Genomic DNA, 26266 nt, shown 5'->3' on the forward strand with positions numbered 1-26266 from the left:
GACAGCCAGAGTTCTAATGCCAGCTCTGCTAACAGACCACTCTGAGACTCTGAGCAAGTCACAACCCCTGGGGCTGAGCTCCCTACCGATACAAGGGGGGATAGCACCACTTCACCACTCTGGTGAGAGATAGGGAGGATTAGACAATATCTATCAAGCGCACTGATGAGGTGAAGCATTCACACAGTCTTTGCTTTGTAGTAAGCACAAAAGGCCCAAGACTGAAATGTGTCAAGCACCCTCAACTCTCCTTGACGGTCAATGGTGTTTGAGAGAGCTTGACACCTGGCAGAACTGGGTACAAGAGCCAGCAGCCCCTTCCCTTCTACCCACAAGGAAGGTGGGCATTTCAGCAGCTTGGGTGGAAACTGCAATTGTCGCCTTTCTATCAGCTCACTCGCAGCTGATGGTCAGCCCTGTTACCATCTGGAGAGGTGGAGCACAACATACAGAAGAAAACAACTTAGAACTTGTCTCAGGGCTTGGCTACACTTGCAGATGTGCAGCGCTGGGAGTTACAGCTGTGTTCATACAGCTGTGTAGGGAAAGCGCTGGAGTGTGGCCACACTGACAGCTACCAGCGCTGCAGTGTGGCCACATTTGCAGCATTTGCAGCGGTGTTGGGAGTGGTGCATTATGGGCAGCTATCCCAGCATTCAAGTGGCTGCAACATGCTTTTCAAAAGAGGGGGGTGGGGTGGAGTGTGACAGGGAGCGTGGGGGACAGAGAGAGAGAGGATTTTTGGAGCCGATACTGTGTCAGCTCCCTGCCTTGCAAATTCTGACCATTTCCCCGACGCTTCATTCACTCTGAAATGCAAACAGCCTGCAGACCAGATAAGCAGCTGCTCCTACGGACTCCCTTTCCCCGTCTCCCCCTCCCCGCTGCTGTTTCTCTCCTAAAGCAAACACTAGCTGTAGACATTCATCCCCCTGCCTGCCTCATTCACAGCAAACAGGAGCTGTGTTTGTTTTTTAGATAAGCAGCTCCGGGAGCCCGGAGTTCACAACAAAACAAAGAGAGGCATCATAACAAAACAAAGAGTTCTTTAGTTAAAAGCATTATGGGAAAATTCTGCTGGAGGCCAATTACAGCACTTTTGGTAGCCACACTGGCGGAGCAGCGCTGCATCACCAGCGCTGCAGTAGTCATACCCGAGGCAGAGCAGGAGTACAGCCAGCGCTGCAGCCAGGGAGATGCAGCGCTGTATGTGCCTTGCAAGTGTGGACGGTGTGTAAGGTGCCTGCTCGTGCTGGGGGTGGGAGGGTGGCCCGGGACTGCCACTGCTGCTGGTGAGGGGCTGCCCAGGACTGCTGCTGCTGGCGAGGGGCTGCCCAGGACTGCTGCTGCTGGCGGGGGACAGCCCTTCTGGCCCAGGACCCCCACTGCCGTTGCTGGCAGGGGACAGCCCAGGACCGCCGCAGCTGCTGCTGGGGTGGGGGGCAGCCCAGGAGTGCCGCCGCTGGTGCTGGAGGGGGGGCAGCCAGGGACTGCTGCTGGTGCTGGAGGGGGAGGGTGGTGTGGCTGGCCCTGGGACCACACCTCAGGCAGCCCTGGGGTCAGTCGCACCTGCCAGCTGCAGAAGTCACAGAGGTCCTGGAGCATCTTGGAATCCATGACCTCCATGACAGACTCGCAGCTTATCAGTGGTTCACAGTCAAGCTGAAAGGGCATATTAAGTGGGGTCCCACGGGATTGGTCCTGGGCCCGGTTCTGTTCAATATCTTCATTAATGATCTAGATAATGGCATGGAGAGTAGACTTATAAAGTTTGTGGACAATACCAAGCTGGGAGGGGTTGCAAGTGCTTTGGAGGATCGGATTCAAATTCAAAATTATCTGGACAAAGAGTATGAAGTAAAAAGGATGACAGTCAATAAGGACAATTGCAAAGTACTCCACTTAGGAAGGAACACTCAATTGCACACATACAAAATGGGAAATGACTGCCTAGGAAGGAGTATTGCAGAAAGGGATCTGGGGGTTATAGTGGATCACAAGCTAAATATGAGTCAATGGTATAACATTGTTGCAAAAAAAAGCAAACCTCGTTCTGGGATGTATTAGCAGGGCTGCGGTAAGCAAGACACAAGAATTAATTATTCTGCTCTACTCCATGCTGATAAGGCCTCAACTGGAGTATTGTGTCTAGTTCTGGGCACCACATTTCAGGAAAGCTGTCGATAAACTGTAGAAAAGTCCAGAGAAGAGCATCAAAAATGATTAAAGGTCTAGAAAACATGGCCTATGAGGGAATATTGAAAAAATTGGGTTTGTTTAGTCTGGAGAAGGGAAGACTGAGGGGACATGATGACAGTTTTCGAATACATAAAGGGTTGTTACAAGGAGGAGGGAGAAAAATTGTTCTCATTAACCTTTGAGGACAGGACAAGAAGCAATGGGCTTAAATTGCAGCAAGGGAGGTTTAGGCTGGACATTAGGGAAAACTTCCTAACTGTCAGGGTAGTTAAGCACTGGAACAAAATGTGGAACCTCCATCACTGGAAGTTTTTAAGAACAGGTTAGACAAACATCTATTAGGGATGGTCTAGTCCTGCCTTGAATGCAGGGGACTAGACTAGAAGACCTTTTGAGGTCCTTTCCAGTCCTACTCTTCTATGATTCTAAGAATCCTTCTCCCACCCTCTTTGACTCCTTCTGAACAGGCATCTAGAGTCACTCCCAATTGCCCACAAAAGGGAAGTGACTCACAGTGAGAAACCATCTTCGAGTTAAACTCTCTAAAACCAAGTCACCTGCCAATATCAGCATACAATAGGCTGGCTTCTGTAAATATTGATTCAATTTTTTCTGGGCTGTATGCTCTGCCCTTCAGTCTCATGGGTCTGAGCTCTAGGTTTCCAGGATGTAGAAAGTAGTGAATCCAGGGTTCCCTCTTCCAACCCACCTCCAAAATAAAGGAAAGGGTGGGGGGGGACCAGTCACCAGAAGAATGTGTGTCCCCAAAAGGGATAAAGGTGTAAGAGCTTATCGGAGATAGCAAAGATAGTACCAAAAATATGCAAGCGAAGGGTTGGCTGGTTTTCGGGGACAGGAACGGCTGGATGTAAAGGAAGAATGCATGGTGGGGTCACCATCCTTTGGAGGAGAAACTGGTCTCTACTTGGAAAGGATGACAACCCAGAATAAAAGTGACTGAGGATTATTACAGCCTGCCTGGAGGAGGAGCCCTCCTTTAGCAGGGCTGTTGATTCCATGGCAGATTCTGTACAGGTGTTTCAGCGACATTTGCTCATCTGGGGACAGCTTTGCAGGTAGCAGCTCAAAACATAAGAGAGTCTAAGGCCCTTGCAGATAGACAGAATCTCCCAAGGAATGCACACACAGGTCACAGCATACTGTACAGTGAGTCATTACAACAGGTTTTCCATACTCCCCAGTGTGTTTTAAGGCACAAAGCTGGTGTTCTGGCAGCAGTGTGTGTGTAGGGGAGCAGGGGCGGCTCTAGCCATTTCGCTGCGGGGGGTGCTCTGCCGGTCGCCGGTCCCGCGGCTCCGGTGGACCTCCCGCAGACGTGCCTGTGGATGCGCCACCGCAGCTGTGGGACCAGCGGACCCTCCGCAGGCACGCCTGCGGGAGGTCCACCAGAGCCGCCTGCCGCCCTCCCGGCGACCGGCAGAGCGCCCCCCATGGCATGCCGCCCCAAGCACGCGCTTGGCGTGCTGGGGCCTGGAGCCGCCCCTGTAGGGGAGATGGGCAGTGAGGTGTGTACCAGGATCTTCCCTTGCTCCCATTTCATTACTTCCCTCCAATACCCTGTACTGGTCAAACCAACCTTCCAGGCTGTAAACAGCTCCCACCAGAGCATGTTAATGCCACCTCTTCATTCAGCCACATGGGGGACGCTCAAGAGCTCTGGGAGAGGTAAACTCCCACCCAAGGCTGACTATGCTGTTTCTCTACTGTTCCCAACTAGGGTTGCCACATGCAGAACAATTTCTCTCACCCTGACCTCCGCTGGTGTTCTATAAAACCCCTCACCATGATATCTCGGTGCAACATGGCAATGCTTACATCACAAAGCAGTGGTGTTAGCTCACTGCATCTGCATCACCGCAGGCCCCAAGATCAATTTCAGGACCTTGTCAATGTCCCATGATCATTGTTCATAGGGCCACCGTCCCCACAAAAAGGCTAGCCGGACCCAGGAAAGCCAGGGCAGGGGATGGCAACCTTACCAGGGAACTGAGCTCAGCACTTACACTCAGACCCTCTGCAAGACATCAGTTCTCCAGGGGAGTCCTCACTTTGCGAAACACGAGGGCAGCCTGGCTCTCAAGTCTCCCCCAAGCTCTCTGACTCCCAGGCACCTGCCCAACTCAGAGCAGCATCAGCCACACCCATCCTCTCACCCAGTCCCTGTAAATCCCTCCAACCATGCAGCCACGCCCAGGTGCCTGCATCTCCCCCCTCCTCCAGCCACTCACCTTTTAGGGTCCCCAGCAGCGGCTCTTTTCCAGTCATGCTGCCACCCTCCCCAGCCGCCGCAGCAGCAGCCCCACAGACACCTGCAGGGCTCCACCCAGTGGCGACTCCGAGTCCCTTCCGCAAACACAGGGCAACATACTGGGAGATGCCACTCTCTCTGCAGCAGACAGGGGGGGAGCAGAGGGGGCAGGGCCCAGGTCAGTTCCTTTGCTGGGAGCCCAATACAAGGCTGTGCATTAGGAAAGCTGGAATAATCTCATCAGCTCTCCTGCAGGGAGACGATTCATGCTCCCGGGATGGTGGCCTGGGGTGAATGATTAGTAAGTGATAGAGACACCTCCCCCCCGGAAGAGATTTTAGGCTGTTCCAGCAGCTTTGGAATGTTGATACTTATTATCCTGCAACAAGTCAGCGGCGTGATGACGCTGATCAGAGAAACAGACCTGAGGTGGCTGGGTTGCATCCTGACACCTCTGTGGAGGGCCAAGGAAAACCCAGACCTCATTATCATTACTTCTTATTCCTGTGAATGTGTCTTTTAGTTCCCATGAAACAAACATCATGATCTCCAAATGCAACAACATCCAATCAACTAGATTTCTTCGCATTACTGTCTGCACTACAAACACACAATTCAATCAGACTATAATAATTAACAAGGCCAAACTAGGCATGTTTGCAATGACAAATATGACTGTGCATCTCACGTTAGCCACAGGCATGACAGAGTGAGATTTAAAACTAACCTGGTGAAATTTTAGTATCTCATTGAAACACACATTGTAAAGCCTTTCACCATGAGAATGAAAGGGTTTTTAAATTAATATTTGTGCCTTCAGTTTTACTGCTATAATATTGCTTAGAAACTACAAAGACGAGTGCTATCAAAACAACCGCTACATTAGATAGATCCGCAACTCACTTAAGGATTCTCTGGACATTTGCAAACTGAAAAAGCTCACCTGAATGACACATTGCTCTTGCAGATTACAGATTAAAAACGAGGAGTCCTTGTGGCACCTTAGAGACTAACAAATGTATTTGGGCGTAAACTTTCGTGGGCTAGAACCCACTTCATCAGATGTAGAAATGGGTTCTAGCCCATGAAAGCTTATGCCCAAATAAATTTGTTAATCTCTAAGGTGCCACAAGGACTCCTCATTGTTTTTGTTGATACAGACTAACCCGGCTACCCCTCTGAAACAGGTTACTGATAGGAAATGTTGCTGGTAGCCCTGCAAGCTCATCATGCCACATACAATTAATCATTAATAATTAATACATTTTATTTCATATAGTATCTTTCATGCAATGCATCCCAAAACCTTATACCATTTTTTTAAAACTTCTCCAGGCCTCAGTCCCCTCATCCATAAAATGACCTGGCTTCTTAAAAGAGTTGATGAGAGGCTGTTAGTTAATATGCCATGCTTCCTTCCAGTGGAATAAAGGTGGGATGGTAACACATGAATCCCAAACCCCATGATTTAGAACTTGCACATATAAAAGGCAGATCTTTCTAGTAGGTGGAGAGACTGACACCACTGTGATAAATGCAGTTAAGATGGATGGATAAAGAGCTTGAGCCAGCAGGGAGAGGGAAGGCCATATGGCTAACAGAGATTCCCCCCTCAATAAATGATTTTGTCACTTGCAAAAAAAATGTTTAACAAAAATGGGGGAAAAAATTTCTTCTATTTTTTGGTTTTCATTGAAAAATCAAACTAACAAAACTGATTTTTAAATATTCTGGGTATTTATTTATTGCAACTGACAACCACTTTTTTGTGGGGGGGGGGTTGCTGAAAACTAAAAAATGGGGTTTGTTTTTCAAATAAAATCAACATGGCTGTGATGGAAATGGGCATTTTTTGATCCAATGGAGCTCCTGGGACATTCATATGGAACTATGTGAATCTGGAGAACCACCCCAGAAAAAGGCTATCTCCTCTGCCTCTCCTTTCCCGCCCCTTTGCCCGAGACAGCCGCACTCTACCCTCATATCTGAAGCTCTGTCTGCACTAAGGTCATTTTCCATACATTGCTCACCTCTGTTAGCAACACTGGGAACGCTGTAGAGAGTCACCAGCTACCACCAGGGTTTTTAACACTGTGCCAAGTACCCATGATCAGGGCAGGTCTAATGGGTACTGTTAAAAACAGCAGCAGCCAGCCAGTGGCCCCTCTACACTAGGATTTCCAAGGTAGCTAACACCAGTAGAGCTGAGCTGGTGTTAGAAAAAAGTGCAAACTGTCCCTTCAGTATTCTCAGGGCCTGAGAAGTGCTGTAGGTACCGATGGAATGGCCACTCCTTTACCAAAAGCAATTATCTCCTGGGAAACCCACCCTGCACAGGAAACACCACACTTCATCCAGCAAATGCTCCCTGGTTCTCCACTCTGGCAGCCCCTCCTTTAGAGCCAGAGCGTCCCAAAGGAAGACGTGGGGTTTTCTACAGCGACTGGAGCATATAGGCAGCTCCCCCTTTCTGCTTTTAGGGTGCACCCTTCTGGCGCGCTTTGAGATCCTCTGCTGGAAGATGCAAAGAGTTAATCACTGCACAGAGTTGCTATTTAACTCGCCTGATGTGGGAGGGGAAATGACTGACCCGAGCTAAAGGAATTCACCAGCTCCAGGCTCAGGGGCGGGGCGGGAACGAAGCCTCCAGCGCAGGCAGAGGCCCACGCGACATGGCCCGGGAGTGGTCGCTCCAGCTGGGCGTTCCGCGGTGGAAGGTTGCAACCCCGCGCTCCTAGCCCCAGCCCCCGCCGAGCATGGCCGGGCGAAGGGAGGCCGATCTCGGCTCGCCGCTGGCGCAGGCCCGGGAGACGTACCGAGGGGCCTTTGCAGGGGCGGACCCTGAGATCGCGGTGTCAGCCCCCGGCAGGGTGAACCTGATCGGAGAGCACACAGACTACAACCAGGGCTTCGTGCTGCCTATGGTAAGGGGGAGGGCAGAGGGGCTGGGTTGGGGGGGGCCGCCGAAGCATTACTTGGGCTCTGGTCATGCCGGGCCCCCCGCCTTCCCCCGCGAGTTGGGCGCAGTAACCCCAGGCACTCCGGTACCATCCTGCTCTTTCACAGAGGAGTGGGGGGGTCGGGAGCAGGATCCTCCCTCCGTGTTTCTGCAGCCCCCTGGCTCGCGAGACGAACACTTGTCCCGCGTGTTTGTTACACGGGGCGTTACACGCAGAGAGAGCCACCAAAGGAACCGCCCCTTGCCCCAGAATGGTGGCGGAATAAAGAGCCGCCCCCCGCGAGAATCACAACACTCAGACTTGCTCCCAGTCCCAGCAAAACATTAACTATCAAAACGATCACTCCTGAATTCTTCCCGCTCTGCGACAGCCTGTATCAGCACAGTGCTGTACCAACGGGAACCAAGTCACTCGGCTCCGGATGTTGGATTGGATTATGTTGGAACTGGAAAAGGTTCAGAAAAAGGCAACAAAAATTATTAGGGGTCTGGAGCATCTGCTGTAGGAGTAGTGATTAATAAGACGGGGACTTCTCAGCTTGGAAAAGAGATGGCGGGGGTATGATAGAGGTCTATAAAATAATGACTGGTGTGGAGAAAATAAATAAGGAAGTGTTAGTTATACTCATGACACAAGAACTGGGCGTCACCAAATGAAATTAATAGGCAGCAGGTTTAAAACAACTGAAAGGAAGTATTTTATCACATAGTGCACAGCCAACCTGTGGAACTCCTTGCCAGAGGATGTTGTGAAGGCCAAGACTATAACAGGGTTCAAAAAAGAACTAGATAAATTCATGGAGGATAGGTCCATCAATGGCTATGAGCCAGGATGGGCAGGGATGGTGTCCCTAGCCTCTGTTTGCCAGAAGCTAGGAATGAGTGACAGGGGATGGATCACTTGATGATTACTTGTTCTGTTCATTCCCTCTGGGGTACCTTGCATTGGCCACTGTCAGAGGGGGTGACCAGACGGCAAATGTGAAAAATCGGGACGAGGGTGTGGGGTAATAGGTGCCTATATAAGACAAAGCCCCAAATATCAGGACTGTGCCTATAAAATTGGAACATCTGGTCACCCTACTGTCAGAAGACAGGATACTGGGCTAGATGGCCCTTTGGTCTGACCCAGTACAGCCGTTCTTCTGGATAAAAATCAGGCCTCAGGACACTAAGTCCCCCGGTTTAGTAAACTTAAGATTTCCCCCATCACCGTGTAATGGTTTTTGGCCTAGCTGTGGCTATCCAGTGGCAATACTGACAGACATGCTGGGTGTGTTTGGAAGCACTTCTTAGCAGCCTCTTGGCCTGGGCTTGGATTAACTTCCCCAAATGAGAATTCTAGGGCATGGGGTGACTTCTTGGAGAAGGTAGGAACCATTCTCCTCTTCCTGCCATTCCAGGAAACGAACAAGTGTCAGACAGCAGACTTACAGCACCACCCTGTGGGCACAGCGCTAGGGAAAACACCTTTAGGCCAAGATTTCCAACCGTGGATGGCTCCTCAATCCTTTTTTCTGGCATCTAAATAAATGGCCTAATTTCCAAAGGTGGTAAGTGCCCTTCGACTTCCCGTGCTCAGCAGGGCTTTTGAAAACCGTGCCTCTTATTTAGGTGCTTAAATATGGATTTGGGAGCCTGTCTTTTGGCAATCGTGGGCCTGGCCTGTAATTACAACTCCATCTCCTTCAGAACTGCAGTCTCGCTGCTGAGCACGACAGGTAACATGGTCCTGGGTAAATGAGGTTACAGATGGGTTGTACTGCCCTTCCACTTTTCCGAAAGTATGTCCTGAAGCAACCACTGGGCAATTAAACTGCTTAATTCTCCTTCTTTTCTTTACACACGCTGTAGTTTCGCCTCTCTAACTTTTAATTTGTAAACACGTGTTGATGCAGACAGAGTTTTCTGCCCCTTCTGACTGCCTGGGGCAAATTCTGACTCCAGTAACTTGATCTCTGACTAGGACTTTATTTGGCAGTGGTAACATTGGGAAACCCTAGGAGAAAAAGCTAGTGTGATGCCCTCACTTTCCATAGAGCCTGGGCTGTGAGGATGGCATTTGTGATGCAATGACCTGTCCACTAGGAGCTAGGCGGAAGCCATTATACTGGTTTCCTACAGGCCACCAAAGAGCTAGCACAGCACGGTAATGTCTTTAGGTCTCCTGCTCTAGGAGGGGGACTCAGTGGTTTTTTTTTATTTATTCAAGGCTGCTTTTCATGTGAACAAACTGACCCAGGGAATAAAATCCTGACCGGGAGGCAATCCTAAGAGCATCATCTCTGCACATGTGTATAATTCTGCCACTGTGTATAGGAAGGCTGGTATCTCTCTGGGGGCAGCGTTAAGGTTATTTGGGTTTCTTAGTTGCAGGACATGGCAGCAAGGCCATTGCCATCCTTGTGATAAGAGGCACAAAGTAGCAAGCGGTTCATAGAGAGTGGGAAATTCCTGCTCCTTGGGGCTCCAGCCTGCTCCCTATGGCCAGTTTCCCAGTGGGAGCAGGATCCCAGCCGTAATGCCAAGCCCCTCGGATATCTCCGCACTGTCGGTTGCACTGGCTTTCCGGAAGGAGGACGTGGTGCAGGTCTCCCTCATTTCCTTTTGCACTGGGTGGGGTTCAGCCAACGTCTCTCTCTGCAGGCCCTGCAGCTGGGCACCGTGATGGTCGGGAGCCGAAGGCGGGATGGAACGATAACCATCATTACAACCGCGGAGGAAGCAGAGGAGCCCAAAAGGGTGCAGTTTCCAGCTCCGACAGAAGGAAACGCCCTGAGGCCCGGGGAACCTCACTGGGCCAACTATGTGAAGGGCGTGATCCAGCATTACCGGGGTAAGGTCCAAACGCACCTGGGCGGCGGGAGAGCTGCTGGGGTCAGCAATGTTCCTGCAGGCTCTCAGGATGCAGCGTGCTCTGGTTGGGAGGGTGGGTGTTACAGAACTAGGAACAACTGTAGCCTCACTTCTAGTTGAAATTCTCCAGCCTGCGCTGGAGCGGGGCGCTCCGGGGGTCCTGCCCAGCTGCTCCGGCCTTGTGCGCTCCTGTGCGAGTCGCTCCTCGGCTTCTTTCTACTGGCTCTTCCGACAGGTGGAAGAGGAACCGGGAAGTCCTGGAGGGCTAGGCTACAACCTCTCCACCCTCAACCGGTCTGGTGGAGGTGCTTCCCCTCTTGATTGCTCCAGGTGCGCATTCCCATAAAGTGGGATTCGGAATGGGAGGGAGTGGCGCGTGGGAGAGTGATGTAACCGATGGAGTGATGGACCCAGGAAGGCAGGTGGGCGCGAGGTGTGCCAATGCATAGTGAGGCGCGAAGGTGTGGCGAGGAAGAGTGTGAAGCGGCCCCTGATGTGAGCGAGGCCAGGAGCCTCGCCGAGTGCGACGCGCAGCGCGGCGCTCAGGAGTGTGGCGAGGAGCAGGGGGGCCAGGGGCAGGAAGAAAGGGGCAAACGCATCGAGTATGCAGGGAAGAGGCTGCTGAAGGCTGAAGAGCGAGGAGGAGAAGGCTGCTGCGATGCGGTGAGAGGAATGGCGATGCAGAGAGGACAGGCAGAGGAAGAACTGAAGAAGCGGCCGGATTGGGGAGACTGGCCGAGAAGGCGCCGCTGAAGAGAAGAGCGTTGCCGCTTTGGAAGGACGGGCCGGGGGGGAGGAAGAAGGCGGAGGAAGAAGGGGCGATGGGGGAGGTCCAGAGGGGAAGGAAGGCCGTTTTGGGCCAATGTGGCCGAGAAGAAGTGGGCTGGGGGCCGGCGGGACCGGCGAAGGCGCCGCCTGGAAGGGAGAGGCGGGTGAGGTGGACAGGCACGGTGAGGCAGAGGTGGGCGGGAGAGGATGAGAGAGGGCGGGTGGGGATGCGTCAAGGGGAGGGCCACGAGCGCAGGGGGCGGCCAGGCCAGGATCCTGAGCCAGGCGCGCGGAGAAGCCGAAAGAGCTGGGGTTAGGACCCAGGAGGCGCCGGGCAACCATGGCCGAACCAGCTAGGCCGGCGAGGGGCGAAGGTGCCAGGGGGTGAGCGACTCCAGGCGTCAGGGCCTCGCCGCCATCGAGAGGGCGAAGCAGGGGTACGCCAGGTTTCAGTGAGAACTTGCTGGAGCTCATCGAGAAGGGCAAAGAACTTGTCAACCGCTCAGGAGAGCGGCTGGCAGATGCTGCTGCAGGTAGAGGTAGAGAGATGGAGTGCGGGTCCTGACGCAAGAGGAATGCTGCCGCACAAGGACTCCAGGCACCAGGGGCCTCGTGCAGGTCAGGGTACAGCGCTTTGAGAAGCACGACCAGGTCCTGAGGTGCGCCTCGGGTCCTGGAGGCGGGGAGAGGAGAGCGGTCTGAGAACGCGGGTGAGGCAAGGTGATCGAGCCAGAGGGGGAGCGAGCAGGGAGATGCATGGCGAACCTGGCGGCAGGGACGGCGAGCGGAGTGATGGCGCACCTTGTCCTCCCGGCAGAGGGCAGGACAGGTGGTGGGGGGGACCCCCAAGGGGAAATGAGAGCCGGAGAAGATGGTCGAGGGCATCCTGCGGTGGGATGGAACACGGGAGCGACCTGAAGGCCCTGGAGCAACAGGGAGTGGGAAATCATCCCCTGGACCTGAGAACAGAGTGGTGTGGCCAACCGCAGGCGGTGGATGAAGGGGAAGCAGGTGAGCTGGGGGGAGAGGGCGCGGCCGGTGTGGTTCCTTCCGGCGGCGCAGAGAAGTCGGGGTCGCAGGAGTGTCACGCACAGGTCCCATAGGAGCCGTCGGCCTTGTGCAGCCAGGCGATCGCCCATCGCCTCCTGCGTGATGTGCAGGGACTGCTCCTCAGCTGGTGTGAGTCCTCCGGGTGCGCAGCGAGCGATGTGTGCCCATTCCCAGCCGGATTGCGCAGAGAGACGCGCTCTCAGGGGTCGGGGCCCGGACCGGAGGAGGGGCAGGGTGGACCCGGCGGCCCTGACCACCAAGCCCCCTGCCGTGAGCCCCCATGGAAGTGGTCTCCCGCCGTGGGACCACCCGAGTGGGCGGCGGGGCGTGACCAGGCCGAGAGCAGGGTCGCGCGGGCGGTCAGACGGAGCGTCGGGTCAGGGTCTGGACCGGGGACACCATATCTAGCGCAGGCGCGCCGGGGACGGACCAACATCGTGTGCTGGAGCGCGGGTGAAGAAGCCGCGTCACGTAGGCCAGGGCCCGCCATCGGACCGCAGGGGCCGGCTCGGGAAGGCCCCGGGCGAGGAGAGGAAGGCTGGTATGTTCGTGCCGGACAAAGGTGAGGACCGGAGGGTGAGTCGGGGAGGACGGAGCAGGCAGGGTGAGAGCAGGAGGAGTGAGGCTGATGAGGTTGGAGTTCTGCTAGCGCTGGGTGGGCTCTGCAGTCGGGTGAGGCAGGAGGCGGACGCAGGAGGCGAGCGAGAGCGCCGACGAGCTCTGAGGCAGCACGGACTGCGAGAGCGCCCACGCCAGGCGTGGTCGGGGTCGCCAGGGGACTGGCTGTGGCTGCGACGAGCCGTCGACACACTGGTGCCAAGAAGCCGGGGGTGAACACGAGTGGGAAGTGCGACACCTCGGGGTGGTGGCCGTGGTAGTGGTCTCTAATGTGGTAGCCCAAGAAAGGGGAGTCCCAGGTGTGGGTCGTGGCCTTTGATCTCTCAGAGGGCAAAGAGGGATCTCACCAAAGCAGGGATCATGAGAATGCTCTCTCCAGTCGAAGATAGCTTCGCAGAGAGGTCTATCAGGAGATGAGACTGCCAGGAGGCAGAGAGGGCACCTGGTCTAAGATGAGACATGCCTCCTCTTGAGAGAGACTTGTCAGGAGAGGGCTCCTTGAGAGGTGCTGGAGATCACAGGAGGAGGGAGTCAAGAGGGGCAGAAACACCTCCTCACGAGGGAGAACTGAGAAGGGGAGAGGAATTGCTGTCAGAGATGGGACGGAAGGAGGGGCGAAGAGAAGAGGGCTGTATAAGAAATGGGGAGAGAGAGGAAGGAGCTGGAAGAGGGGGCTGCTGACTGCGCCCGGGGACCACGCGGGGAGGGTTGGCGGCCAAATGATGGGGAGCCAAGGGGGGGAGGCGCTGCCTCCGTCCTGGCTCGCGCTGGCCGCTCGCGGGCAAACGAGCTGGCGCCGAAGGGGGGCCTTGGGCGTTTTGTGCTGGTGCCTGGTTGGGCCGCTTGGGGGTGGGGGGGGCGGCTGTTCCCTGACGCGGCGGGTGGCGTGGCGGCCGTGTGCCGTTGGGGCTGCTAACCCTCGGGTCCTTGTCTGACTGGATTCCGTGGGTGGTTTTTGCCGCAAACAGCCCCTGCGTGACCTCAGGTGGCGTGGGTTTGTCAGAACTGGGCCCTGCGGGACGTGTGGGAAATCCTGGAGGGTGTGCTGTGCTCCCGTGTCCGTGGAGGGTGTTGTGGGCCTCTACTCCGGTCGAGGTGCTGGAGGCCGGATGCACCTCGAGCTGGCGCGTCCGCCGCATCCCTCGCTCTGTTGGCTGAGAATGAGCGTTGGCGGCTCCCTGACAGTTCGCTGAGTGACCGAGCCTAATGCTGGGGGGAGCCCTGGAGTTGCGGAGCGGAAAGGGGTTATAATTATCCCCCAAATTTTGCCAGACCTGCTGGCCGGCCGGAGACCCGCGCTCTTGGTGGCCACTTGGCGTAAATAGTCCGCCGTCCGCTCGGACGCGGATTGCTGCCGACTGGACGCAGCGCGGCTGATTATCGTTACTGGCGCGGCGACACGTAACGTGTGTGTATAGTCAGCATGTTGGGGGGGGACTTCCGAATTGAGTCAGCACGGGGTTCGAGCCGTTCTATTGGCAACGGTGGAAGGCGATAGCCAGATAGTTCGGCAGTTCGTTCGATGAACGAAGCGGAGCGACGCCTCTGTGGAATAGCGCCTTTGGCCAGGCCCCCCTCCTTTGCGGCCCACTCTGGCACCTAGGTGCCCTGTCCTGAGGCCTTCCTGTCCTGGCCTGTGCCTTCCTGGAACCTCCCTCTGCCTGGCCTGGGCCACGCTTCAGCCTGAGGGCCCTGGTGTGCCCCCCCTGCTGGCCCTCCGAGGGTGGCAGGCTGGCCCACCGCCTCTGGTTGTCCCTGGGATGCGCCGGTGTCTGCGCCGTGGCTGCGGTGGTGGTGGCTGGCGGGCGCGGGGGCGCGTGCGACGGTGGGGGGGGCGTGACGCCGGCGCCCTGGTGCCGGGGGGCTGCCGGTGCGCTGGGCCTGCCTGGGCTGGTGGGCCCTGTTCATGGGGGTGGCACCGGCGCGAATGTCCCCAGACTGGAATCCGCACGCACTGGGGATGGGGCAGGCTCTGACCCCTGACGAGGAGGGTGGAGGGGCGGGGGTGCCGGTGGTGGCGTGGGCGGAGCTCGGGTGGTGCCCGGAGCGGGTGCCGGGTGTGGGGGGGGCGGCGGGCGTGCGGGGGCGTGGCGAGCCGGCGGCCGGCCGGGCGAGTGGCGGAGCGCGGGGGTGCGGCGGAGTGATCTGGGGCCTGGCCGGCTGGATCCGGGGAGCGGGAGCTCGGAGCGCGGGCGGGGCGGCGGCGCGAGGGGGCGCGGCGGCTCGGCGCTTCCGGGCCGGCGCCGAGCGAGATCTGGCGCGCTGCGCGAGCAGCGCCGCTGGCGCGGGCGGCGACGGGGGCGCGCTGACCGGGACCTGCGCGCGTGCGGTGCGACCTGCGCCCTGGCGCGTGACTGGGACCCGAGCTGCGCTGCGGCGCCGCCGCCCCGCGCGTGCGGGAAGCGTGCCGCGGGGCGACCGCGGCGCCGCGCGGTGCGGGCGGCGATGCGGGGCGATGCGGCGATGGGATGGATCGACCGCGATTCTGGAGCGGCGGTCGAGTCGGATTCTGGGCGGACGGTCGCGGGGACCGAAAGGCGGGGGATGACTGGCGCACCGAGGACGATCCGCGCTGATATGGCGTGGCCGCGTGCGATATGGCTGGGCCGCCGGCGATCCGTTCTCGCCGCGTCGCCCTCGCTCGCCCTCTCTCCTCCGCCTCCTCGGTGGGCCCGTGGAGCGGCGGGTGCCGAGGACGTGCTGCGGCGCGGCGCGCGGAGTCAACTGCGGCGGTGCACGCGCCCGGCAGCCTGCACCGCCTGCGCCGGCACGGCGCTGCGGCTGCTCGCTGGGGCTTCGGGGGGGCCGCGCCGGCCGCGCTGCGGCTCTTTCCTCCCGGCGGAGAGGAGCAGGAGGTGGGGTGCCGGCGCGCGGTGCGGGCCGGCTCGCGGTGCGCTGTGCGTCGGCGCGCGGGCGCTGCTCGCCGGCTGGCGGCTGGCGCTGGAGCTGCTGCGGAACTCTTTCAAGAGTAAGTCAGTCTCTCTCTTCCTCGGCCAGTCTCTCTCTGAAAAATGCGACTTATCTCTGAGATGCACGGAGCCGTCGACTTTCCGAGAGCGGACGGGGGTCGCTAACCGGCATAGTCCTAACGGCATAGCGCGCGGGCGGGCTTGAAGGAAACCCCCTCTGGAGCAAGGCCAAGGGAAGGAAGAAGTAAGTAAACCTAATCTATAAACCTCTAACTAATACAACTAATATATATATATATATAAGAAGAACTTAACTAACTACTAACACTATCTACACTAGAACTATGGAGAACACTAGGTTGTGGAGGGTGAGGAGCGGAGCACTCCACAACTCCAACTGGGGGCCGGAAGAAGAAGAAGGAACTGAGGACGGGCCGGGGCTGAGAGAGGGGCGGAAGGGGGGCGGCGATTCAGGCCGCCAGGGGCGCGCCGGAGTTGCTAGGGTAAAAATGTTCCGGAGAGCCGTGCACGCGCGGCGCGCACACCTACATGGAATGCATAGGAGCAATCACTCGAAGAAGAACATTAGTGAAACCCAGCTGATCCCTGCAGCTGCTGTTCCATTCGTGTCTTGTCTGTGACTACAAGATAGTGCCTGAAACCCAGGTGCCATCTCTCTGCCTTCACCAGGCAACCTGCCTTCCTGCTCCCAGAAGTGACTGCTCCATGGTGGAACTGGCAGTGAGTAAGGGATATTTTCCTCCACTGCCCTTCCCTCTCCCTGAAGCTGCTGCCCCAGCACTGGGCTGCAACTATAGAGAGACCAAACAGCAGTGGGCCAAGCGTGGTATGAGAATACAGCTTGGTTGTCTGGATTACCTCGTGGGAGCGAGAGTGGAAGAGTTAAAGATGGGCCTTGAACCAGCTCATTATAGCTGTGGTACTCGGCTCCTTGGAGACGGCCTTCACCTGCCCTCTATCCGGTCAGACACAGCCTGATGGCTACTGGACTTTCTAAACTGGACATAGTTCCCCCAGCCTCTCTCCAATGGCAGCTGCCTCCCATGGGGTGTCACCAGTCCAAGTCCACTTCATTTTCTGTCTTGTCTTTGGATGGGCTCATTCTCCTTCTCCCCTTTGTTTTTTGTCTCCATTACAGCTGGTCCTCTCCCGGGCTTCAACGCAGTGATAGCCAGTAACGTCCCGCTGGGTGGTGGCCTGTCTAGTTCAGCCTCTCTGGAAGTGGCTACGTATACCTTTCTGCAGCAGCTCTGCCCAGGTAACACAGCAGCCGGTTCATCAGCTCCACAGGCCTGTGCAGGAGAGAACCTCTCTTCTGGGATCGATCCTCTGTGCCCAGTCCAGGCGCTGGCCAAGAGACACTTGAGGAGATGCTGTGATTCCCGTTCTCCCCTTCACCACCACTGAGAGCTGCATCACAGCCACTGAGCTGCTCCCCCTTCTCAGAGGTGGAGCCCACCCCTTCCAGCAGGGCCCCTCCAGATCCCTGGCTAACTCTGCACAGGAGTAATAGGAACACTCTCTCTCTGTTGAAAATCAACCAGGAAGTTCTTTGGGTTGGCCAGGGTGGGTGGGGAATGCTCCTTTGGGAGCAAGCGTGAGAAAATAGCAGCACTTCCACCCTTCCCTGTGAGTGTATCAAATCAAATTCTGGCATCCAACATATGACGACTGGATTAGTCCGTGCAGGCAGGTACCTTGTCTGAGATAGTGGCCAGCACATGTGATGCCTGAGAAGATGACAAATGTGCCCCTCACCCTGGGGAAGAGTGTGCCTAGATTGTGCAGTATTGCACGTGAGTGGGGAAGAGTCCTTGTGAGCCCAGCTGGTGTATGATCAGCAACAGAATTAAGCACAGAATATGCTATATACAAGGTTTATACCTCCCTTAAGCTCTGTTCTGAGGCCGTGTGCAGGCTTTCTGCAGGGGGGCGAATTTCACCCAGGCGGCAATTCCCCTTTGCTTGCATAGCTGCAGATGTTATTAGCAGAGATGGGTTCAAGCCACAGAATTTGGATTTGGAGTCCGAACTGCCTCGAGCAGCCAGGGTTTTAGCTGGGAGCGATCTCTAGCTATAACTCCAGCCCTTTTTAAACAGGCAGCTGCAGTGCTGGCTCTGTAATGAAAGAAAGTGAAAATGAGCTTTAATTCCCCCCCCCACCATCCCACCCCTGGGTGCCTTGGGCAAGGTGGGAAATGGCACGAAGCAGGCACCATGCTAATGTAGCTCTTTCTCATTTGGCACAGATGATGGGGACTTGGTAGCCAAGGCTCTGGCATGCCAGAAGGCTGAGCACACCTTTGCTGGCATGCCCTGTGGGATCATGGACCAGTTCATATCTGTGATGGGCAAAGAGGGCCATGCGTTGCTGATAGACTGCAGGTCAGGACACAGACTCATAGCTTATCGCACCATTTAACAATGATACTCTGCACTCCTACAGCACCTTTCCTCCGAGGATCTCAAAGTGCTTCCTGATCATCTGCCCACTAAGCCTCATAGCAGAGGCTTGGAGAGGTGTAGGGCCAGACACCCACTTACATTAAGGCCCCTTTGGACCACTCTGGCAGTGTAAAGGGCTGTGGAAGTGAATTACGTGGAGTGGCATAAAGGGTCCTCGGCCTAAATGAGAATTTGTCCTTGGTCACCCTGTGTGACCTTGAGCAGGCCAGCAGAGCTGGGATTACAGCCCAGGTCTGCCGAATTGCAGTCCTGTGTTCTGCCCACTAGACCACACTACCTCCCACAGAGCAGAACCGCTGCCTTGTCCCGAGCTGCGCAGTGTAACTCTTATGTATAGTGTCTTGCTGGCTGGGCAAGGGCAAGCCGAGCCTGGGGATTTGGACAGCACGTGAGCTGCTCCCCACTGGAACTTGTAGCATCCTGTGACCTTCGGCCAATGACAAAGGGTCACAGTCCCCACTATCCAGTGCCCCCCAGCTTTCCCCACACAAGCCACAGAGATCTTGGGATAGGGCCACAAGATGGCTCCATGGCTGTGGATGCTGGATAGCCTTCCACAGGGTTGTTATTATGGGAATGGAATGACTTGAACAGTAAAACCCTGACAGAAATCCTTACAGGATCATGGCCAGTAAAACCCACCCTTGGAGGGCCAGGAACTCTGGAGTTACTATTGAACGTTTCCATTGCAGTAGTGCCTCCTGGCCACGTGCTAGGTGCTGTACAAACACCGAATAAATGACAGCCCAGAGAGCTTAAGGTTAAACTGAAGAGCCCCCAAACACCTGGAGTAGTTTATGTAGAGGGTAAGCTCTGTGGGGGGAGGACTAGCGTTATCTGCACATGCAGGCCCTAGTAAAATAGAACCCTTACTTGGGACTTTGGCTGTTACTGCAATACAATTGGTGAGATGATGAAAATGCAGCATCAAAGTGCCCAAACCACCTTAACTCTGCCCCTTTAGAGATGCCAGCCTCCCAGCTGTGTGGGTGGAGAGCAGCTCTAACACTGCCTTCATTCCTAGATGGCTCTGAGCCTCAGAGTGATGTCCATGGCCTCGCTGTAATGCAGGCTCCTGAGGGGTGCCAAGGTGGCTGCTCCGACGCAGCTCCCAGCTCATCAGGGGCTCAGGTGGAAACAGGAAGTCCCGTCCCTGTGACCCTGCTGTGACCTCTGTTCCAGGTCGCTGGAGACTTTCCTCTTGCCTTTGACCGACCCCAGCTTAGTGGTTCTCATCACCAACTCCAACGTGCGGCATGCGCTGACAGGCAGCGAGTACCCCACGCGCCGGCGCCAGTGCGAGGAGGCAGCGAAGGCTCTGGGCAAGGCCAGTCTGAGGGAGGCCTGTATGGCCGACTTGGAGGGTGAGTGCAACGTCTTCCTTGGGTTACCAGGACAGTCTGCTGCAGCCTAAATCTTGAGAGACGGTGTGGGGAGGGGGAGGGACGGTGTGGGGAGCAAGCTTGGTAATGGGAGGAGGCCGCAGTGGGGGGGGGCAGGGATAGTGTGGGCAGCGAGCTTGGCGACAGGGCGAGGCCGTGGGAGGGGGCAGGGACTGTATGGGGAGCGAGGTTGGCAACTGTGGGTGGGGGGAAGAGGCAGTGGGAGAGGGGCAAGGTGGGGAGCAAGCTTGACTACCATGAGGAGGGGGGAGGCGGTGGGAGAGGGGCAGGGACGGTGTGGGGAGCGAGCTTGGTGACTTTGGGAGGAGCTTGGTGACTCTGTGGGGGTGAGGTGAGGGCAGGGATGGGGTGGGGAGCGAGCTTGGTGACTTGGGGGGTGGGGGCAGGGATGGGGCGGGGAGCGAGCTTGGTGACTTGGGGGGAGGAGAAGGGGCAGGGACTGCATATGGAGTGAGCTTGGTGACTCTGTGGGGGGTGAGGTGAGGGCAGGGATGGGGTGGGGAGCGAGCTTGGTGACTTGGGGGGGGAGGAGGAGGGGCAGGGACTGCATATGGAGTGAGCTTGGTGACTCTAGGGGGGCAAACAGAGAAGTGAACTCAGAAGGTGCTGGCCGCATGGGGCTCCATTCCAGCTGGTGCCATTTGGAGGCTCCAGGCCATGGGTCACCTTTCAGTCCAGCCTTGTGCGTCTCCAGCTGCCCGGGCCCTGCTGAGCGAGGAGGTGTACCGGCGCGCGAGGCACGTCATCGGAGAAATAGAGCGCACCTCCCGGGCGGCGCAGGCGCTGCAGGCTAAGGACTACAGGACGTTTGGGAGGCTGATGGTGGAGAGTCACAACTCCCTCCGGTACGGGCGTCGCCAGCCCCGCTGGGTAGGGACACTCCAGCCGGGGGTAGGGTAGCAATAGCTCTCAGGGCCCAAGGATGGGACACAAGGAGAGCAAGGTGGACAGCTTCAACCATGAGATTTCCCATGCAGTGTCCTACCTAGTCTCTTCCACCACTCACCGTTCTGGGGGGTGGGGGGGGAAACAGCCTGCCATAAGTGACGGACTTTAGGAATAATTGCAGAGAAGAGCCTGTTCTACTGCCTCGGCGTTGGTCTGTACCAGAGGATTCAGAAGGCCTCTGCCCCTGCTCCTCAAGCATGTCCATGGCCAGTTACCAATACCCCTACCAGGATCCCAGCAGCTGGGTCTGCACTTCGAGAGGCTTTGCCCTTTCCATTTTGGCTAGCAAATGAATGTTTCTAGGACTGGCCCTGAAATTGGACCTCAGGAGGAATCAAACGACTCTTCCATCTCTCACTGCAGCCAGGTGCTAGAGGGCTGGGTGTGTTAGGAATGTGTGTACAGGGAGGCGGCCCTGGCAGGCTGCCCAGACTCTGGTTTCTGTTTCCCAGGGATGATTATGAGGTCAGCTGTCCTGAGCTGGATGAGCTGGTAGCTGCAGCGTTGGAAGTCAGTGGGGTTTATGGCAGCAGGATGACAGGCGGCGGCTTCGGAGGCTGCACAGTCACGCTGCTGGAGGCTGGAGCAGCGGAGGAAGCTCTGCAGCACATCAAGGTGCGTAGCCCTTCTAACGCCATAACTCTGGCCTTGGGACTTGCAGCGCAGAGCCCGGCTCCACCAGTGTGAGTGGAGAATTCTGACCAGGCAAGGTCGAGGCAGAGGATGAGGCCCATGGAAGGTGGCTGAAAAGGCTGCTCGATCAGGCTGGGATAGTGAGACAGACAAGTGTCTCCAGAGAATATCCCAGGAGAGTGAATAAGCAAAGTGACACGTAGCTGGAGACCCTGCCTGGAGGACTTGGATTGGTAATGGGGCTATAGGACCTTTGGCTCGCTAGGGCGCTAGTCTCAATGTAACCATCTTACTAGTCCCATCAGATGGCCGTACCAAAGTGTATATGAAATGAGATGTGGTCGGGGGCCAATAATGCTCAGTCTGGCAGTAGCTTCCCTGAATACATTCTGATTGTGTGGCCCGTTGCATTAGCATGCAGAATCTGTTGGACTCTTCAGTGTTTGCTTCTCCTTTTGTCTCCTAGGAGAAGTACAATGGCACAGCTACCTTCTATTTCACCATGCCTTCAGATGGGGCAAAGGCACAGCCTCTGTAAGGAGCGACTTCCCTTCCTGCATAGGGCTCTCCGACTCAGGGTCCTCAACGCTGGCAGAGGAAAAGTCCTGAGCCAGCTGCCTTCCCACTTCCTCCTGGGGGAAATCAAACATGACTAACTTCTAACTTCACAATGGAACACAGGGAAATGTACAAAGCTGCACCACTCAAGTAATAAAACTAATTTTGCACAACAGTTCTGCCTCTTGACTTAACCATCTCAATCCAAACCACTGGAGACCATGTTCTGATCGCCAGATTACTGCGGTGGTCTGGGCACCGGGTAGTGGCAGTGTACTAAGCTTCATGCAAGCCATTACTAATTACTGGAGGGAAGCACAGGGATTAGGATTACCGAGGGCCACGTGGCCCCAGAGAAGGAGTCACTTGTATGCTGGGAGCAGGTACATCCTAGCCCCTGTAACTCATCCCTTGCCAGCTGGCACAACTGCCAATCTTGACCTCTGAATTTTTGCAATAAAAGGGGCAGCCAGACTATAGAGAAAATTGTTTATTAAGTGCAATATAAAGCCAGGTGGTCCAGAACCGCTGCGGACAGACTCTTCCTTGGTACACACCGGAAATATTCATGTGCCAACAATTGTACTTATCTCGTGAAAGCTACAAAAAAGTGGTTATGTTCTGTTGTGGCTCTTCCGTACAAACCTTTTAAAAGGGCAGGTTGTTAGAATTGGGATCAGCCAACAGGCTGCATTCTGCCCCAGATAAACTGAATTAAATCTTTGGTTACAATTATTGTATGAACTCTCCTGTGGCAGCGAATCAGGGTGTTATAACGACAGTACAAAGCACTGTGATGCACAGCGACGGGAGGCTAGAGTCAACGTGGTGTGGTGTTGGTGAAGTGCCACTTTAGCTGAAAATACGTCCATGTCTAGGGGAAAAAAAGTAGTAGCCGAGAGCCCTGGAATCCAGGAACTGAAATATAAGGCCAACTGGACATTCATTCAGTAACTAAATATTGCTAATGGGCTGTGTAAAACCACATTTGGTTTAGTTTCTAACAGACCAGGCTTCTTGTATTTAGATCAAAAACTAAATTAGCCCCAGTTCCCACCTAGGTTTAGGACAGGATGGTCATGCAGAATGGGGAGAACGTGTGTATATTAATCACACACACACACACACAGGGGTCTGGCTCACATGGAAATCAGTGGCAAAATTCCCATTGAAGCCAGGTGCAAGATTGAGCCCTTGAAATGGTCTGTCCTGGGAGCGCTCCCTGGTTCTCGAGGAATGGCAGAGAAGTTCCATAGTCTGCTTCAATAAAACCAACGACACCTCCAGGGAATAAGGGCAACTATTGTTTTTGTTCCGCAGCCTTTGAAAACTGGCCTTACCCATGAAAGGGGGGAGCTGCCGTTCTTACTAGGAAGTTTCCCAAATGCTCAGGAGCAGCTCCCCTGCTAGTCGGCTGAGGGTGAAGTTGAACCAGTCCACGCTCAGACCCCTTCAGAGCCAAGTGTCAAACGAGGCAATTCAAGAGCATTTCTCAGTGGTAGATTTCAAAGGTGGGTCCTACCATCCCCATCTGACAAATGTGCCACAGGGCACCAGGGTGTTAAGTGTCTTGCCCAAGCTCAGGGAAGGAGTCAGTAGTGCAGCCAGGGCTAGAACCCGCTAGGGGTTTTGCCTCCCAGTCCACATCTCTAGCTTTTGGCCCATGCTGCCTCAGCTCTTGGTTAGCCAGCTAATGCTGTGCAACGGCCTGGAGGGGCTTAGGGGGAGATTTTCAACAGCATAAATAGGAGCTGCCCAATTGCCACCGACTTCCCATGGGAGTTGGGTACTTAACTGCCCTTTGGGCCTTTGCAAATCTCCCCTTAAGTCTTTAGGTTAATAGCCATATTAAACATCGGCACAGCTGGGTTGGATGTGTGGCTATGGAACTGAGCGCACAAGCCCTGCAGTTAGTACTGTACATTATCATCAGAATCGCTCGCTTCAAAGACACCCCCTCGGGGAGAGGGTTGGGAAGTGAAACGTACGAACGAGTCACCCCGCTGGCATAACAGTGCAGTGTTTGCAGAGGCATGTGGGACAGAAAAGCGAAGCTCCCCTTCCCCCCACCCATTGCCACGAATGCCCTAGGGAAAGTGAACATACAGAGAATTCCAGCACCACCGGGTTGGGAAGTAGTAGGGAGGGAACTCAGCAAAGGGTATGGCAAGATGCTAGGATGCCTCATCGACCCAGAAGCCAGACACACAGCAATAACGCTAGTAAAGGCTCACTGGACAATGGTCAGACGCACGACAGCCCCTACTGCCCTCAGCCTTGGGTAGCAGGACCATCGGAGCGACTTGGTTCATGCAGCTGCAGCCTTGCCACCAAGCGGTAGCCATGCACGGCAGGGTTCCAGCACAGCTCTTGGCCCCGATCTGGTCTGAGAATGGCTGATGCTGGGGAAAGAACTACGTGGCTGAGGCTAACAGTTCATCCACTGTAAAGGAGAGAGACAGTCCTGCCCCCACTTCTCTCTCTGCTGTCACCTTGTAGTTACTGGGTGACAGTGGAATGTAATACACTACAGAGATTATTTTGGGCAGGGGATCAAAGGCCTTTACAATTCGCGCAATGTTATCTGCCTAAGCTACACTAAAGTTCCACTGGGGGGAAAGTGACACCGATAAGGATTTGGGGTCTTAGGTTTATAACCAAGTTGGTCTTTCAAGAAAACAAAAATATTACCCGTTTCTAGTACACTTCTTCCGCTCCTACACCACTGAACTAGCCATTCTGATTCTTCCCTTGTAGGCCTCCAGGCTTTACTTGGCGTTCGCCCAAGTGTATGCTGTAGCTACAGTAAGACTGGACTGTTGTAGGCTTTGCAGTACACAAGCTCCTCGATCTGGGATGATTGAGAGGGTTGGGTTGCTGTACTGCAGAAATCAACAGTGGAGGATTTAGGTACTGATCTAAAGCCCATTGAAGTCACTGGGTGTTTTCCCATTGCCTTTGGATCAGGCTCCTTAACAGGTCTCTGCTAAGACAAATGTTTCCCAAAAACTGTGTGTCCTTAATGCTCATTGTAGATCTCATCTACTTAGGTTTCTTTATAAAATAATAAAATATATTTATATATACGAGGAAAACTGTACAAGAGTTAAGCAAAATTGCATCATAGAGCATTGTGGGTAATGCTATGCAAATGAAGGCTAGAATTTGTTACTGCAGTACCACACATTAGCAGCAGGGGGCTTTACACAAACAGGTGCGGTAGGCATGCAGCCATTACCCTGACCATCTACATTGCAACACAGGCTCATAAACCATAGACCTGTGCACATTTGCAGAGCACAAGGGAGTTGCCTCCCACTGGTGAAACGAACACGGGGAAAAGCAGGTTGGAAAAATAAAAATGACCATGCATGACAGGTAGCACACAAGGCAGAGGAGGAGACGGACATTTAAATACAGACCAAAGCCCAGTGCAATCAGAGTTCCAGCGGGAGGCCAGCGGTGTGAGAGTGGGTAGGCAGCACGGACACACAAAGTCAGCCGGTAAGGATTATACTACACGGGACTCCACAAATGGCTGGCCAATGACCCTGCACCGAGAAGCCGCTGCGACAGACCACTCAGTGGAGATCCTAGGCCGGCCAGCCCAGAAACGGAGAGCTCCAAATGCCAATCACACGCTTGCCACCCCATCCGCTGACTTGCCGCCTCCACGGCGGTGGGCTTCAAAGGAATGACCAGCGCGTCAAGTGCCACTGCAGTTCTATGCCCAGGTGGGGTTGGGTGGGCACGGCAGCCCAGAGCCTGGAAGCTGACCATAGCATGATCCCGCCCGAAAAGCTCTGCAGTCTGAACACGCACACCCCTTTGGCAGCCGCTCCCCAGCTCAGGCTTCGAAGAACTGTGTCTCCAACTGTTTGGTGAGTGTTCCGCTGGACATCATGGTCCTACTGACGAACTCCTTGGTGACCTGCTTGGTGAGGGTGCCACTGCTCTCCACCCGCTGGGTGGTCATCAACATGCCATCTGCAACAAGAGGAGCAGGTCAGCCATGGACAGGACGGCCTACATGAGGTGCTGCCCTGGCTCTATCCCGGCTGGACTGTCAGACAGGAGAAGCAGTCGCTTTTGGGCCCTAGCCTATGTGTTGGGAACGAAATTCTCTGCCGGACCCCACATGAAGCCCGAAGCCACAGCAGGACCTGGGCTGCATTCAGGAAATGCAACCATGGCGCATTTCAGACTGGCATCCACCCAGTACTAGGGGAGGCAGAGCAGGCAGTGCTGCAGCAAGGACAGAGAGGAGTTGGTTCAGTTCCCATTGACAGCAATTTTTGTCTCTCAAAATCATTACCCCTTCGCACGAGAGGGTGAAGGGATGGGGAGATATAAACACGATTTTTTAAATTGTTCATTTTTTCCCCTCTCTCTTTCGCCTTTTGCCCACCTTGCTGAAAGCCTCCAGCACTGAACATCCTTGAGGAGCCCTCCAATAGCCCCTCCCTGGATGTCTGCAGAGCTAGGACCCTAAGATCTATGGGCAGTCAGGATTGTGCTGTAACTATTCACTACACCAGGCACGTTCCTTTACACTGCCCGATACCAACGACTGTGGCTCCATACAACAATCTGCCCCGTCTCCGGTGAC

General features: G+C 55.3%; 3 protein-coding genes across 12 annotated transcripts in view; 1 reads left to right on the forward strand and 2 right to left on the reverse strand.

The window, feature by feature from the left end:
* The window catches only part of LOC120383294, a 31164-nt gene extending 26428 nt beyond the window's left edge, over nucleotides 1–4736 (reverse strand). For 3 of the 6 annotated variants that reach the window (XM_039501236.1, XM_039501234.1, XM_039501239.1), the window contains exons 1-2: nucleotides 4224–4260; nucleotides 3014–3061 (exon numbers count right to left, since the gene is read on the reverse strand). In XM_039501236.1, coding sequence (XP_039357170.1) covers nucleotides 3014–3061; nucleotides 4224–4245 — 70 coding nt within the window. In that variant the 5' untranslated portion in view covers nucleotides 4246–4260. Of the gene's footprint in view, nucleotides 1–3013; nucleotides 3062–3796; nucleotides 3962–4223; nucleotides 4360–4448 lie in introns of those variants that run through there. The other 3 variants (XM_039501235.1, XM_039501238.1, XM_039501240.1) reach the window with 3 other exon arrangements.
* A 2488-nt stretch (nucleotides 4737–7224) lies between these two features.
* GALK1 (galactokinase 1) lies at nucleotides 7225–21975 on the forward strand. 2 transcript variants are annotated; one of them, XM_039501242.1, is made up of 9 exons: nucleotides 7266–7392; nucleotides 9042–9148; nucleotides 10074–10263; nucleotides 16788–16907; nucleotides 17899–18034; nucleotides 19298–19479; nucleotides 20213–20363; nucleotides 20919–21081; nucleotides 21566–21975. In XM_039501242.1, exons 3-9 carry the CDS (start codon nucleotides 10095–10097, stop codon nucleotides 21635–21637), a joined length of 993 nt encoding a protein of 330 aa, XP_039357176.1. In that variant the 5' UTR covers nucleotides 7266–7392; nucleotides 9042–9148; nucleotides 10074–10094; the 3' UTR covers nucleotides 21638–21975. The 2 variants fall into 2 exon arrangements, with proteins under 2 accessions (XP_039357175.1, XP_039357176.1); XM_039501241.1 differs by lacking the exon at nucleotides 9042–9148 and having other exon boundaries at nucleotides 7225–7392.
* Nucleotides 21976–22150: 175 nt separating this feature from the next.
* The window catches only part of ITGB4 (integrin subunit beta 4), a 54877-nt gene continuing 50761 nt past the window's right edge, over nucleotides 22151–26266 (reverse strand). For all 4 annotated transcript variants that reach the window (XM_039501226.1, XM_039501229.1, XM_039501225.1 and 1 more), the window contains one exon: nucleotides 22151–25644. In XM_039501226.1, the coding sequence (XP_039357160.1) occupies nucleotides 25505–25644 (140 nt within the window). In that variant the 3' untranslated portion in view covers nucleotides 22151–25504. The remainder of the gene's footprint in view (nucleotides 25645–26266) is intronic.

Source organism: Mauremys reevesii, linkage group 15 (assembly GCF_016161935.1).
Source record: "Mauremys reevesii isolate NIE-2019 linkage group 15, ASM1616193v1, whole genome shotgun sequence".
Classification (NCBI taxonomy): domain Eukaryota; kingdom Metazoa; phylum Chordata; order Testudines; family Geoemydidae; genus Mauremys; species Mauremys reevesii.

What these genes read in the sequence shown, in the direction of transcription:
- GALK1 (XM_039501241.1), top strand. Translation starts at nt 7,225, where the DNA reads ATGGCCGGGCGAAGGGAGGCCGATCTCGGCTCGCCGCTGGCGCAGGCC. An exon ending in GCGTTGCTGATAGACTGCAG is followed by an intron (nt 18,035 to 19,297) that starts GTCAGGACACAG and finishes CCTCTGTTCCAG; the next exon opens with GTCGCTGGAGACTTTCCTCT. An exon ending in GAGAGTCACAACTCCCTCCG is followed by an intron (nt 20,364 to 20,918) that starts GTACGGGCGTCG and finishes TCTGTTTCCCAG; the next exon opens with GGATGATTATGAGGTCAGCT.